The 16,647-nt window shown below is 40.8% G+C and overlaps 1 protein-coding gene across 1 annotated transcript in view; it reads right to left on the bottom strand.

Moving 5' to 3' along the window:
- The window catches only part of TENM4 (teneurin transmembrane protein 4), a 358,077-nt gene that overhangs the window by 327,236 nt on the left and 14,194 nt on the right, over positions 1–16,647 (bottom strand). The window contains exon 3 of the mRNA XM_030461389.1: positions 13,489–13,758. Within this exon, the coding sequence (XP_030317249.1) occupies positions 13,489–13,758 (270 nt within the window). The remainder of the gene's footprint in view (positions 1–13,488; positions 13,759–16,647) is intronic.

Below are 16,647 nucleotides of genomic sequence, written 5' to 3'. Positions count from 1 at the left end.
CTCCGTAGGCACCATATTATTCAGGTGTCTTACTACCTTCATAGTGATTTTTTTCCTAATATCCAACATAAATCTATTCTCTTTCAGTTTAAAACTATTACCCCTTGTCCTATCACTACCCTCTCTGGTGAAACACCCACCCCAGGTTTCTTGTAGCACCCTTGTTGGGCTGGAAAGCACATCAGAGCTTTATCTCCTCCACGCTGAATAGCCCCAAATCTATCAGTCTGTCTTCATAGCAGAGGTGCTCCAGCCCTTTGATAATTTCTGTGGCCCTTCTCTGGACCTGATCCAACAGGTTTTTATCTTTCCTGTGCTGGGGGTACCAAAGCTGTACACAGTATCCCAAATGCAGTCTCATGAGAGCAGAAGGGCAGAATCACCTCTCTTGCTCCTTTTGTTGCAGTCCCCCAGCATACGATGGGTCAAATCATTGGTCTGGGAAATAGGCTTCTCTCAGGAAAAATGCATCCAGTAAATTGCACGTGCCCTGCATTTACCTACTATTTCTCCCAGAGGGAACACTATGTATTAAATGCCAAGGAGGAGTCGAACCAGCTACAGGAAAAGTTTGCTTTGTTGAGCATTAATAAAACTAATGGGGTATGTTTATGTAGCACCTTTCATTCCAAATGATCAAGTGTCTTGCTAGCCTCCATCATTTCACCCATCACTGAACTGCAGACACCTCTGGGGTGGAACATTAACAGCTGCTCGGTAGAGCACAGCAGCAAAACAGAGCAATTTAATGGAGGAGAAACACCCCATCCAATTGCAGGTGCAGAGGGAATTTTGTTAAGTGGAATGTAATTATCCAAAGAGGCAATATCTAGGAGAGAGATTCTAGGAGACATATTCTAGTATCAGGATACAGATGCTTTTCCAGCCCCCGTGTTACTGGGCAATCAACATCACAACCTGGGCTTGCAGTTGAGTCTCTATTTTCCATTCTAAAGGCTCCCAACAGAAAAAAAGCATCTTGGAGATTTTTTTGTAGGTTTCTAGATTCTTCCTCTTCCAGCCAAAGATTGCCATGTGACTATTTCAAATACCCAAACCAAAGTGGAACATAATGAAGAACATGGTTAGAGATGGAGGTTTGGTACCTCCATGTTCCTTTATGAGCAGCATGAGGCTCACTTGGCTGCAAAATCTGCACATTATATAAGAAGGAAAAATCATTGTCCTTCAACTATTCATGGCAGGGTGGCTTGATTTAAATTGTAATCATGGTTTAAACCAGCAAACAGAGAATCTTGATTTAAATAATCAGTTTTAATCTTGTTTTGCATGTGTGCTTTTCAGTTATTTTCTTTTAAAACTAGTTCATTCTTACTGATTGGTATAATTTGCTGCTTCTTTATGCTAAATCAAAGAATATCCTATATCTATACATATTTATTTCAGCAATTATATAGTTTAGTATGCATTTATTCAGATTCCTATTTTTTTTCATTTTTTATGAAGAGAAAATGGTGAACAACAGATTTCTTATTCAGTAGATGATTGCTGGAATTTTTTTGTTTTGTTTTGTTTTTCATTTATTTGGAATTCACATGAAGCTGCATTTAAATGGAAACAGGAATTCAGTCATAATTTCATCCACCTCCTCCCAAAATGAGTGTAATGAAAGTACTTGAACCTGCTGGAGATATGAGAAGAAAATAAGTCTTGCACAGAAAATGAACTGGCATTAACAATGACAGCCTGAGCTGTGGCTGGGGAGCTGAAACAGAGCTGTGTTTTCAGGAGAGCTCAGCAATGCTTCTTCCTCTCTGGCAGTCCTGGCTTAAGTAGGTCCCAGGTGTTTTTACTACCCCACCCTCAGCCACTGGCCTTTATTTGACCCAAACTGGGCAAGTTTTCTGTTGGGTGGAATTTCCACTTCTCTACCCGAGGCTGAACTGATCTCTCTATGTAGAATTATTGAATGGTTTTGCTTGGAAATGATCTTTAAGATCATCAAGTCCAACCATTAACTCAGAACTGCCAAGTCCACCACAAAACCATGTCCCTAAGCACCACATCTGCAAGTTTCTTAAGTACTTCCAGAAATGGTGACTCCACTACTGTCCTGGGTAGTCTGTGCCAGGGCCTGACAACCCATTTAGTGAAGTTTATCCTAATATCCAATCTAAATTTCACCTTTTGCAACTTGAGGCCATTTCTTCTTGTCCTATTGCTTGTAACTTGGGAGAAGAGAATGACCCCTACCTTGCTAAAACCTCTTTTCAGGTGGTTGTAGAGAGTGAGAAGGTCTCCCCTCAGCCTCCTTTTCTCCAGTTAAAGACCCCCAGTTCCCTCACATGCTCCTCATGGGACTTGTGCTCCAGGACCTTCACCAGCTAAGTTGCCCTTCTTTGGACATTCTTCAGCACCTTGGTGTGGGATAACAGTGGTCCCACAGGAGGTGTAAAATCACAGTTCTGAGCCCTGACACCCTGTCCTTGAGGAAAAGCTTCAGGTCACACCTTACTCGGGATAAGTCACAGCCAAACCACCTAAGGAATTGCACTGCTGTGACCATGGAGATAGAGAACCACTTCAAGGGGATACAAATGGGTACCAGGACTGGCAACCTCCTAAACCAGTTGTCTTATCCAGATGTAAGAAAGAGGTCCCGGAAGTCACTAGAAAAGATCTTGTCTCCAGATTTATTCATGCAGGTCTTCCTTCCCCTGCTTTTCAACTGCTGGTGAATTTCTGATTCCTCTACATGCTCTATGAGCTGATTTACTTCAATGACTTGATTTGAAAAAAAAATCTCCCTTTCCACTTGCAGAAGAAGCAATCATTGTCAGGAGCTGATCTGGCACCTCCACTGACTGGCCTCCCAGAAACTGCAACCCATTGACTACTTTGCCTTTCCTTAAAACCTTGGCTCTAAAAACATAACTGCTTGCAAATCATCTAAAAATTATTGGCAAGAGTCTAACAGATTATTCTGAATTTCAGCTTTAGCTGAGCCTGTGATAATTTCCCATTTTGTTTAAACAGTTTACCTACTAAAAGAAGAAATATGTATTTAACTTCAGGTTTCTTTTAAAAAAATAAATTTCTATGTCCCCCATTACAAAGTGACCAGGGCAGAAATCAGAGTGTGTGTTTCTGAATGCAGCAGAAAGCTGTCATTTTGATGAAGTAGTTCACTTCTAAATTTGCTGCAGCTGAAGTTGGTTGTGGAAGCCCTGTAGCACTTTGAGAGGGGGTCATTAAATACAGCAGTGAGAAAAGGGCTGTGCTGGCTGCCAGTGCTGCTTGGTATGAAAGGGTCTCTTTTCACCCCCCAAGATACTTAGTGCATGTTTGAGGGGTTGCCTAGGCCCATATTTTAAACACTTAATCACTAAAAATTCTCTTAATATATTCCTGGACAAAAGTGGAGTAAAGTTGTTTTATTTGCTGCTATCCATATGTTTGGTTAGAAAATATTTGGGTTCACAAGTTAAAAGGAAGTAGAGACAGAAAAGAAATAACATCCTTGGTTTTTAAAGAGGAACGGACATAAAGAAAGAGATATAAAGTGATATACCCAAGGTTAAGCACTGTCTGCAGCAGAGCCATGGATTAAATCTCCTGAACTGCAACCCAGTGCTCACCCAAAAGCAGTCCTGTAACATGTCTGCTCCCCAAATGTCTTTATAATTTAGTTACATGTGGCAAAGACTTATTTTTGATCAGGACATAACAAAAGTCAAGTTTGTAAAATGTTTAATCTCCATGAACACCCTACAGGAATTATTATTTTCTCTTTATATATAAATTTCAAAACTAACAATGCTGGGATGGATAAAACAAAACAACTTGCTTTAAAATGTGTTAAAAGTTAAAGCTTTAAGAACAGTTCAAACATGGACTGCTTTGCAGAAATGGGCAGTGCTGCATTTTCAATCACTGCCTTGGATTGAATAAAATGGCATTTTTGCTAAAAGTTAATCAAAACCCTCTGAGAAATAAAGCAATGAGATTTTAATGAACAAAATTCTCATGACAGAAGCTGTGCAGCCTCTTATTTGGATCTCAGTGCACACCTTTGGGCATAGGTAAAATAAAAACATTTTCTTCCCTCTCACTTTGTTTTGCTTAGGGGTGAAGATACATCTTCTCTGGAAAAAAAGCAAAGCCAGATACCTCAAGGGGCATTTGAGGAGATTGGACCAGATGAGGACTAATACTCTGTGTGCTGAACCTAGAAGCAGATGCAGTGATCTGAATGGGAATTTAGAAATGCAGACAGGAGCATCTGGAAATTCCAGGTTAGACAGAAAACCTGGAATATTTCTGCCCTGTGCAGGAAATAGTGCTGTACCTCTCTGAAAGGCTGGGATGGCATATTGACATGTCCTGCTCATTGCAACTTGGAGTGACCCTACACATCCAGGACCAATTAGGGAAAAAGGAAAAGGCAAAGGGAAAAGAAGCTTTGGATCCCTTTCTGTGCTTAAGTCTGCAGGGCAAGGATCTCCACAGAGATCATTTTGAGCTGTCATCCATCACTCTCTCCTTGCTTGGATTTATCATCCCCTCTAGTTCTTTGCTTTTCTCCGTGTTGCTTCTCTTTCATCTATTCAAGAGAGTTCAACTGCTTGCTTAGGACAGAGCTTGTGTCTAGTCCTAAAAACAAAATCCCACTCCAAATGCTCACCGAGCTCCATGTGAATTGTTACCCAAGAACTGCTGAGCAAGCCACCTTCAATGGCTCTCAGCATCCTGACTATAACCCTCACTCCATGCGCTGGCCATTCTCCAATGGGATTGACACACAAATTTCACCCCAAAACCAGGCTGGAAGCAAAATATTGCTGACAAAAGAGCAAGAGGTCTTATCAAAGAATCATAGTATCATCAGAGCTGGAAAGGAACTCTAGAGATCATCTAATCCAACCCCCCTGATAAAGCAAGAACTTTATCCTGATGAACCTGGCTGTACACCCCCCTAAGATGTTTCACACCAAACTTAAGTTATTTACATCATTTAGAAACAGTGCAAAAGAAAGGCATAGGTTTACTTACAGAGAACTTGGCAGTTTGCCAGCAATATTACTGAATGCAATTATTTTCCTTTAAAAAAAAATCTCCATGACAAGGCAGCTTAAAGTGGTGAAGGAAGGGGCAGAAATTAACAGACTAATTGAAAAGAACAGTAAATTCTTACCTGTTAATGTTTTCTCTACATGCCCTCTCCCCTGATATTCAGGCTATTAATGAGTTTCTACAGTTTGGGCCTTTTTTTCCTGCTTAATGGCTTCACCATCATCACAATAATAATAATGGGAAACCTACACACTAACCTATACTGAACTGCAGTTCATTACAACAGAATAACATTGTGAAGGGTTTTAATGTCAGCATCCTTTCAGACATAGATTACAGTAATACAGAAAATACACTCTCTATAGGGCATACCATAGGGGAATAAAAAATAATAAAAAAGAAAATGGAAAGACTTGTTTTCCTCTAGAGGCAAACAGGCAGTGATAAGATAGAATAGCTCTAGAAATCAGTGGGAATTCTTTCACTGTGGAACAAAATCAAGATACTGATAACTAATGCAGTGACTGAATTATTAAACTCATTAATCCCATGTACCTTCACCTCCCAAACTGGGTGCACAGATGCTGTCAGCTCCCTCTGAGGTGCCTGGGATGATCTAGGTGCTACAAAAGGGACAATCAGCTCTTGAGGAGGTTGAATACTGCCTGAGACACAGTGGTAACTTCAGCTGAAAGGTTGTTTTAACATCCAGTGGGCTATGAGTTGGTTGAATATGGAGGGAGATGAAGGGTCTGTTGCCCTAAACACCAAAAATTTGGGGTCTCATCAAGGTAAGACTTTCCCTGAGACACTTGTGAAGAAGTGAGGAGGTGCCTCATCTTTTCACGTTGAAGAACTGACTTAGGGCTGATATCTAAAAAGGACAAAAAAGATAAGAGGACAGAAAATAGGAGGAATCTGTCACCAAGAACATCAGTGGTTAGAAAGTTTGATCACAAGTAAGGAAGATGTAACAGCCTTCAAGGGAGCTGTTTCTCAGTGGAGAATGTAGCATTTGGGATGGTCATGTAGCTAAAGTCTCCTTTCTAGGACTAGTATTCTTCATAAGAATATTAATATCTTTATGGGCAGAGAGCTTGAAGACACATTCCTTCCTCTAACCTTCACATTTCAAGCAATCATTAAGTTTCTGAATATTTCTACCTGGCAGCTTTAGTAGGTTGCAATACCCAAGCAATACCCATGTACTGCTAAAATGGGGATTGTTTGCAAATCCTTCCAGGAAACAAGCAGCGTAAGAGCTTTCAAGAGCTGAAACAAGGAAGGAGATTAATTAAAATTACCCTTCTGTATCTGCTACTTGTTTTTGGAGCTCTTCAATAACTTATGCAATTGATGATGGATCTTCTGTGGTAAGGGTTCTGACTAATTTTTATTTCAAGCTGAAACATCTTGTTAATATTAAGGTTACAACTGATAAGAGGCAAGTGAAAGATGACAGCCAGCAGATGTCTGATCTTGACTGGGTAATTCTAATTTATTCTTGTCTTCCCCAGCCCAAAGGGCATAGGGGAAACTTAATAAAGTATAGCTCATAGCACATTCTTTATTTATTTATTTATTGTGAAGATTTTTTTAAAGCCCCTTTCTGACTTCTTCAGAGTCTGAGTATCCCATTTTTGCCTACATGGTTTGCTGAAGAAGCACATCTGAAGAACACACTCATTCACTGCAAGTACTTTATAATGCACTATTTAATTCAAAGGAGAAAAAAACCAAAACAACAAGATGATGTTGCTGCAGCCACGGTAACGATATTAACAATGGAGTGTATGAAGCCTGAAAGGAAATTGCTTGGCAAACCATGGTAATAAAAAGAAGTCATCATAGATTATCTACTGGGGTATTAACAAATAATTTGTAATGCTAAAATTACACAGCAATGCTGGCACTGCTAATTGCATTGATATATTGAATTGTATATTGGGCCAGTGATTTGGGTCAACATGATTTGGAAAACAGGAAGGTGAATGTATAGAAAACTGAGTAAAAATCCCTCCTCTGCAGAAGGATGGAGCTATTTAGGAGAACCTTGCAAGGCCTCTGGCAGCAAATATAGACATTAGGAGATGAGCTCTGGACAACCAAAGAAGAAGAAAAACACATAGAAATAATTACCCTTTTCCCATAGCTCCCCTAGCTATTGTAAGATAGCTCTGAAGAGACAATATTTGGAACAAGTTGATGAAATTCTGAAGCATGTGACTCGATCATCAGGAGAGCTTTCTGATTTAATAAGAAGCCTAAACAGAGATAAGAAACCTAGCAGCAAAGAGCACTTTGTGGTGTATTTAATCAAAACTACTGGGATTTACACCATGTGGGTGCACTGCCTATACTGCCAAACCATCCAGTTACCAGCATACACCTAGGAGCTGATCTAACATTGCTGATGGCAATGGGAGTATTCAAAGGCTTCACTGAGGTCTGTATCAGGCACCACTGAACAAGCAAAAGCATTAGTTAGATTTCTTAACTACCCAAGAGAAATAAAATTACATCATTTCTTTGGTGTGCCCTGTTTGAAAGACTTGTCTTTAATTATTTCCTTCTGTAATGTACCCCTGTGTTTCTAAATATCTTCTTATAGCATTCAATTCTATTGAGTCCTAATTTCCTATGCAGTTTCTTAAGCACTCCTTCCAGCAGCAGTAATGGCTTAAGCAGTGTGGAAGCAGAAAGTGTGGTGGTTACTAGAAGAAATGCTCTTTAAATCACGTGTTATGTCAATTAAAATGAGTTGGAGCTGTGATGGTAGAGCAGTCAGAGCTAGTACCTGAGCTTTCCAGCTCCTGATTGCCAATATGTTTCAGTTTTACACAAGCCTGTGAGAATTTTCCAGGAATGCAATTTATTTGATCAGAAAGTAAAAGTTAATTACAATATATTTGCTACCTGTCTGGTTGAGTCTGTAAGGCTTGGAGAGCAGGTTTGGATATTGGGCTGGTTGTTTGCTTGACAGTTTTAAAGCTCATTTAAATGTATCCCAAAACAGTAGTGACAGAAAGAAAAATTATTCCTCTCTGTAGGATTGTGGGTCCAGCAATGTAAAATGAATTGGTGTTCTTAATCTTGTCACCAGTGAGCAAGTGTCTGTATTGCTATAGTCACCACACCACTTTTGGCACTGACTGGTGATTTCAGAGCTGAAGCCAAAGATAAATGAACCTTGAGATTAAACTGCTCTTTCTCTACCAAGGTGACCAACAGATGGGTGGCGGAAGTGTTGGGGCTGATCGTACCTGCATCTAGTTCACTAGTCCATTATTAAATGAGATATTTGGGTCCAGCAGTGCCATTCTCACCCCTTTTGCAATGCAGATCTGTTTGCCAGATGACGTTTCCTATGTCATTTTGAATTGTGAAGATGGCAAGAACTAGCAAAGAGCAATTTGACAGACATGGTTCTGCAGTCTAAATTTTGTCTTCCAGGGATCTCAGATCTGGAATTCTGGTTCATGGCTACTAATCTCTCAGTCCACTAGATAAGGAAATGCCACACTCCAGCAACACTTCTACTGCAAGAATTTCTTTACACAATATCTCATAATGGAGCATCTCCAGCTCAGTTGAACTGTCTCAAGACATCTGATGTTACCCATCCTGCCTGTGAGACCTGTGTGGCCTCTTGATACTGCCCACATTCTTCCCAGAAGGAGATGAGGACAGAAGGAAACATCAGGTTCTCTCTGCACATGTACACAGCATTAATCACCACTGACCTGTCTTGCTAACCAAGAAAACTGCTCTCCCTCTCTCCTGTACCTTCCCATATTTAACCAACTATGTGCCTTGGTGGATATTTACACTAAACCCCGATTAAAACTAACATGAACCCTCAATTTGCCACAGCTTCTTTGGATAGCTGAAAGTGAAGAAGTTAAGCTGTGTCATTTATTTATTTAATTTAGCAAAGGGCTGTGACTTTCACAAAGATAAATTTAAAAAATGCTGTTGGCCCAGGTCTAAAGTTATCCTTCAGTGATTACACTGAATAAACCAGGAATCTCATGATCACATTGGAGAAAGAAGAAAAGTATTTTTTTGTTCATCTGGTTGTTTTTTGGTGTTTTTTTGGTTTTTTTTTGGTGGTGGGGGTTTCTTTATGGGAATATCTACATTTTCTGTGCATCTCTTAAGTTCAGATCTATCTGTGGACTAACAACATGATTGATAATGGTCTGGGCACATGTAGGGTAATATCTCCCCTATAGACCCAAAGGAAATATTCATAGCCCATATCATGGATGCTTACACACAAACACTCTCTGCATCTACATCTGTTAGGAGTTCCCTAGGCAGTACAAAAGCCCAGGTACTCAAAGCCCAGTCTGAACAGTCCTACATGGCCCTGAAGTCAAAGAAAGCTCAGCAATGCCACAGACTTTTGAAACTGGACATAGTGAGGCTCAAGAGGCCAGCATGTACAGCCACTGTCAGAGGCAGCATCTGATCTCAACCATTCTTTTTAACTATTTGTGTAGTTTACACTGAACAGCTTTCACCACTGGAGTTCCTCAGACTGCTCTATCCCTTCCAGTGCTTAAATGTCTACAGACCTTTTATGAGGAGAGTAGGATCTGGGTGGCTTTGTTCAGCTGATAGAAGAGATGGCCAAAGGGAGATCTACCTACTGTCTTTTAACCATTTTAGGTGTGAGGACACACAAAAGAGGGGATTAAACTGTTGCTAGAGATGCTCAGTGAGTGAACAGGATGCAGTAGACATGAGGAGTGGCAGTGGAAGTCCTGACTGGCTCCTAGAAATTGTTCATAACAAGCCTGGTGAGCACCAGAATCAGGACACAAAGGTTGTGGCCTCACCACCCTGGGAGATACCCAAAGTGTAACCGAACAACATCCTCAGCCACCCAGTCTGACCTCAGTTAGCCCTGCTTTTAGCAGGAGACTGGACCAGAGCAATGCCTTCAATGTAAATTATTCTGTAGTACTGTATATTTATGATGATGTCTTTATGATTATAGGTTTTGCTTTTCATATGTGATTGAAGTGCTGCAAAATAAGTTAATTTCTGGAAGACTATTACCTTGTTTCCCTTCACTGTGCTCTTCTCTATATTAAACAATTGATGGCTTTGTACAATGCCCATTCAGGGTTACCTAAGGTAAGGACAGTTAATTCCAGGCTCAGGTCCAAATGACCACTTCAGGAACTTCTTTTGCTTGAAGAAGTCTTGCTGAGAAACAGCACGAACTACTACAGGAAAGAGGTTCTCCGAACTTCATTGCTAGATTTCCAGGAACCAAACTCCTCCCTGTTTATGTGTCTGAACTTTTAATAGGAGTTCACAATTTCAGCATAGCCTTGATGGTCTCACTGCAGAATAAACCCTTGAGCTATATCAAGTGCCTGCTACATTAGCCCAGTGGAAGAGAAGCCACTTGGGCTATATGAGTGCGCTGGACTTGAGCTCAGGGCAATACTAGAGTTATAACTCAGGTAACTCCTCAGTGGAAAAAACCTCTTAGCCTAGTGAAAGTATTCAACCTCCTGGAAAGCCTGGGAACTCTTTAGATAAAGCAATGCATGGCTTTTTATGCCAGCTGCATTGCAAGAGATTTATGGGCTGTAATATGCCATGGAACCAGAGCACTTCATCGGTTTCCTTAAAGACAGAGGGGTGGATTGTGGCTGCACTTACAGAGCAGTGCATCTGTTCCTTCAAGGCATCACCACTCCTGAAATAAAAGCAAACCTGCTATTTGAGGGAGCCAGAAGTCTCATTTTCAAAGAATACAATAAATGTCTTAGTAGAATCATGCTTCCACATCTTTGAATTTACAAACATCACAAGTAAATTTTGATTATTTATTTTGGGTAAATAATGAAGAGCATAAAGACTGCTGACGCTAAGCCTCATTGCAAAAGTTGGTTTAATGGGCCCCATAAAATCTTCTATTGATGGCAGGTTCATAAAGTTCCATATTGACTTCAGCTAAAGGCTATAACTTCTATCAATACTGTCAACAATTAATATTGACTAATAAAGGTATCCTGTAAACTGAGTCATAGCATTATGTTACTTTATGCTGCCATTAGCAAGATTTCATGTCTTGAAAACATTTCTCCTATAAATCTGGGATTTCTCAAAATAGCCTGTGCTGAGAGCTAGCAGCAGAGAGCCCAGAGTAACACTGCTTATGTTAAGAGGGAGGAAACACAGAGCAACCTTTTCATTTGCTAGACAAAGCTTCTGAGAGGATCTCAGGCTTCACTTGCTCCAACAGCAGGTTGCAGGACGTGAGGGGGCTGTTTGCAAAAATTGCTCACACCTTCATCTGTGCCAACCAAATACAAAATGAAAACATCCAAATTTTCTTTAAATTTAAGACTCTTCCTTGGCCCTTCTTCTCTTCCTTTCTTACAGTCTTTGGATATGTTCATACCACAACTTCAACTGTAATCATTATATTGAGATGATATATCTTTAAGCTCTGGACCAGCTTTTCTGACCTGATCTTAGCTGATGTCTCTGACATCTCCCTAAGAAGTCTAAGCATCAGCTGAAGCTCCTCAACAGTTTGGATCTTCAGCTTTTCCTTCAAGTTCCACCACTTCTTTTTTGTCAATACAAACAATTTGGTTACATACTGGACACCACCTTTCTCTAAATATTATTTATGTTACACAGACATTGTGTCTTTTAGTACAACATAACATTTCTCACTCAAAACACTCAACAGGTAAGACTGCAAATGCCTAAGGTCCAAAGAAACTCCTACACTTGTACAGCACTTAAAAACCCTGCAGATATGTATTCTCCCTTTTTCCATCTTCCCTTTTCTAATTGCTATGAAATGATGGTTCAACAAATGTTTAGTGTGCCATTAAATTTAAGAAAAGAGGAACTGGAGGTTGTCTTCATCCTGGTATGAGTACTACTGCCTCTGTTATTACTTTCAGTAATGTGCTGTTGCTAATGTGTTGTTGCTAACATAATTTCATTTGTAAGTGATCTGTAGGTACAGAGTTGCATTTGCACATGCAGAGATAGCATTACAGAAACCAGTGAAAAACACTCCTGTAGCTAATGTAATTATCCTCTCTTAAGACAGACAAAAACAAAAAACAAAACCACCCAAAAAAACAAAGCAACACCAAAACCTAAAATTCTGTACTTTGCTTTTCTTAGTGGAAAGAAAGATGTATGAGATAGGAGCACAGATGCTCATAGAGCACCATGGAAAGTGTAAGAGAGCTTGGATACAGGAGAATGAGATGGAAGTGCAAGGTGTTTGGTTTTGGTTGTTTTCTAGAGATTTCTTGGGAGTGTGCAGAACTCTGACTGAACCTGATGATTCTTCTGTTTTTTCATAAAAATTAGGAGACTTGGAAGGAAAGCAATATAATTTGGTGCTGTCTGTCTGTCCTAACAGGTGCTGCTCTGTAATGTACAACAAGTACTGTAAAGATAATTTGAAAATATTCTCTGTACACTATTAACAGCCCAAAGCTATTTATCTTTGAACTTTGCCTAATACATCATTACCTCTGAGCATAAACTTACTAAGCTCTGACTCCAATTTTGTTGGAGTTAAACATAAAACCACGTGGGTGGTGTATGTCTCACTGTGTCATGGGTTCCCAAGGAAAAGTTATCATCATTTGTCCCTATAATACTCTGGCAAAAAGCATTAAGAGAAAAAGCAATAGGGTCTTTTCACATGAGATTTCTGTGCTGAGCTCAAGCTCAGGATGACTTGTACATAGTGGCTATATTAAGAAGCAGGCTGTGCCATAATTGAATTAAAGGTGCAAAGGCATATAGGGCTGTGTGAACTCCTGGGTCAAGCTGCAATTGAATCAAAATCCTCTCTCCTTCCTACACTGCTTGGCAGAACTGCTGACCAAAAGGTTTGCAGACCTACAAAGAGCATGCAGGAGTCCCCACAGCTGGGGACACAAAGTTACAGAGATAAAAAATCCATGACCTTCAGCTTTTATTTCACACAATGAAAAAGGCTTCTAAAAATATTTCACATCATTTTCCTTCAGAGAGCAGTCGTCCAATTTACATAAATGAAATGGCTCCTGTCAAGGAATCAGCAAGGAAAAGAAGGAAATTATCTGCCCCGAAAATCTGTAGCAAAGATAAGAGCAGCATTGGCCAGAGGAGGGGAGATTTAAATGCTTTTTGTCTGAAAGGTTGCTACAAAAAGCAGAGAGAGTATTACAGCCACTTAATGATCTCTGTCGCCATGATAAATAAGTAAGAGCTTCTCTAGCAGTTTATTAACAAACACTCTATAGGACAGCACAAAAGGCCACACTGTGGGGCTATTAGAGGAGTGTTTTCATTGAGTTTGATAAAAAAAAACCTACACAAAACCTCAGGAAGATAAAGATGGAGCAGTAAGAAGACTCATCCCTGGCAGAGCTCAAGGCTGACATTGCATGCGCTGTCCCCACTTACCAGTTTCAGTGTTCTCATGCTCCGTGTCAGTGAGGGTGAGGTTGGAGTTGGCCCGGCTCGAGAGGCAGGAGCTGCGTCCAGACTTGGTGCTGCGTCCCCAGAGCCTCACGGGGTGCTCAGGTGACATGACCACATCTGCCTCCGTGTCAGCATCTGAGCCGGCGCTGATGGAGTAGCCACAGTGAGGCAGCCCAAGGTCAGTCCGGTACAAAGTCCCATGAGTGGGTGTCACGTCTTCAAGCCCCAGCTCTCGCAAGGAGAAGTTGGCTCCTGGGAGAAAACACAGCAGCCTGGTTACTCCTTTATAGCAGATGGTTTCACTCAGCATCCCAGGGAGGTGCTAAAACAGGTTGCCTAGGGAATCAGTGGCTGCCCCATCCCAAGAAATTTTGAAGACCAGGTTGGGCAGAGCTTTGAGCAACCTGGTCTAGTGGGAAATGTCCCTGCCCATAGCAAGATTGAATACTAGATGATTTTCAAGGTGCCTTCCAGCACAAACCATTCCATGGAAATATCCTGTGAGGTCAATGGTAGAACTGGTCATCCTCTGCCTTCAAGTGGGACACAACAGCTCCTAAGTCCACCATGCCAAAGATTCCCCTCATCCTCTGCCTTCAAATAGGACATAGCAGCTCCTAAGTCTGTCATACCAAAGATTCCCCTATTGTGTGGTCTTGCTTAGTATGAGATTGAGTGTCGAGACCAAAAAGCAGCTGTATCCCTGCTTCTGGAACCTGACAAGAGGTGTGTTCAATGAAATCACCACATTTGAAGGCAAAGACAAATGAAGAAACGGTGAAATTCTTTAGGAGACACGAAAAGTAATCTCCTCAGGAGAAAAGCAAAATGAGGCATGCAATGATCAAAAGTCCTGCCATATACCTGGCAACTCTGCTTCAACAGGAAATTGGAGTGAGTTCTGCTCATTGAAATCCCTAAAATTACATACTGGGGATTTAAATTTCCTTTGGCAATCTTACTTTCCCCTTGCTGACCACTCACACCTTGACTCGGTTTAGCCCTTCATTCTGATACAGTCACAGCAGAGGTTATTTGGCTGCAAATGGATGCAATTGCTTAGCTGACTAAAAATATAACCTAAAAAATGACTCTTGAGTTCATGCCTGGTTACCTGCAGAGCCTCAAAATAAGCCTCCACCGATGTGAATGGGGCTTCAAATATTAGCACACTTTGGAAAGTTGAGTGAGAAAGCTGAGGAGGGCAATTAGTGAGTCCATTTTATTATTAACGTATGCTTTTCTTTTTCATCCCTGAGTGTCTTTAAAAGATTTTGGCCACCCATGAATGCCTTTAGCTGCACCATGCATTTATAAGGCACAATGCGCTCCTGCTCCTGTTATGCTACGCCTCAATTGGGTGGATTAAGAACTTTATCTGTACCCAGCAGGAGGCATCAAGCCCTGGGTTGTGGCCAAATACCAATACCAGTGATCACGTTCATTCTAGCTGGCTTCTTCCCATTATTTCATAAATAAATCCCCTGAAATAAAAAAGGAAGGTGGAACCTGCCCAATCCATGCATAAGCCACAGGCTTGGTTTGAAGAATAATGTTTGCAGCTCAGACATGCTGTGACAAGATAAATCTGAGTGCATGATCTCCAGAGAAGTTCAGGCTTAAACCTACCTTTGAACAGTGAAGTTCATATCTACTCATTACTGAAATCTCTTCATTGGGCCAGGACCTTGGAGGTGTATCCAAAACTGAGTTATGATTCTCTCCCTGCTCAAAACCACACAAACATGTGGCTCACCTCATATTTCCATTTGCTGAGGTTATGTATGAAAAGATGGGAAATGTGTATCCAATGGAAACATTCAGCTTTCTACTTTTCCAGAATCTGGTTTCATGCATGTGGAAACACCCTGGCTTGTCCCTGAGCCCTGCAGCATGGGGTAGGTCTTGTATTATAACATATGTGCATTGAATGATCAGCTGGCCACAAGTAGATACTTTTTTTGTTTATTTTTTACTGCATTCAGGGTACTTTGCAGCTCATAGGGAGAAGACAGAAGATGGTTGAATGCAATATGAATAATGGGACGGGACAATATATCCTTATAAAGCTCAGGGAAGGAACTGTTTCACATCAGAAGGAAATAACCACTGTTCAGCTGGTTACAGATCTGCAGCTGACAGCACTCGGAACTATATAAAGTATTAATGAACTTCATGCCTTTTTAACTGACTGAACAAGATTCAAAATTTCAGTCAAAGTGGACAGATAGGGTTGCTTGGTACTCACACCTCCTTGAAACACTGCCTGGGAAACACAGTGCAAGCCTGTGGCAAATTAATCCATTTAACTTGATTGCAAAGTGGTCTGAGAGAGCATCCTCTACAGATCCATGGCATGAAGTAGCAAAGGAACTTGATCTACGTCACAAACACAAGAATGCAGCATCCCCCTAAAGACCTTGCTCTTCTATTTCAGTTTTGTCTTTTGTGCACAGCCAGGGTATTTTTTAAACCATCCCCTGTGGAGCACTGGAAAACGTCATCTTTGGGTTTTGTTTGCGTGTTTGAGTCACTGCTGGTGAGTTACACCTTCCTCTGGAACCAGCTACATTCACCATCAGCAGACACATCAGTGTGCAGCGTGACTGATGTTGTTCAGCAACAGCAGCTCATAAATTATGAAAAATGACCACTACAATTAACTGAAAATCAAATTTATTTGCAATAAACAGCAGGAGATGCATCGATTTTCATATGCTATGCTCACTGTTGCCTTTTAAGCTGGAAGAACTCAAGTCAATAAAAGGAAGATAATAAATATTTGAGACTTTTAAGTTCAGATCTGGTCTATTTTTTCCTGTGCTGACTTGCACGTTTGCTGGCAATCTCACTCTAGCTAAAACCATTTAAATGCTGACTTGTTTATTTACTGAATTTATTTAGTCAATTTTAAATGCTTCCCTCCTCTGCCTTCCAAACCAACGCAGAAAAGAAATTCACTTTGCCTTGTTGATGTTGAGCAGGCTAATAAGGCTTGGTTTCAGTTGGCATCATCCCAAGCAGTACCACAAACTGAGGTCCATTCATGACTTTCTGCCAGTGGAAAATGTGGCACAGAAAGCCTGGGGTTATTGCTAACACTCTTCAGCCCAGTTTTTGGGACCCTCAGGATAAACCGAG

This window comes from Calypte anna, chromosome 1 (genome assembly GCF_003957555.1).
Source record: "Calypte anna isolate BGI_N300 chromosome 1, bCalAnn1_v1.p, whole genome shotgun sequence".
Classification (NCBI taxonomy): Eukaryota; Metazoa; Chordata; class Aves; order Apodiformes; family Trochilidae; genus Calypte; species Calypte anna.
This window is presented reverse-complemented; position numbering and strand designations above follow the sequence as displayed.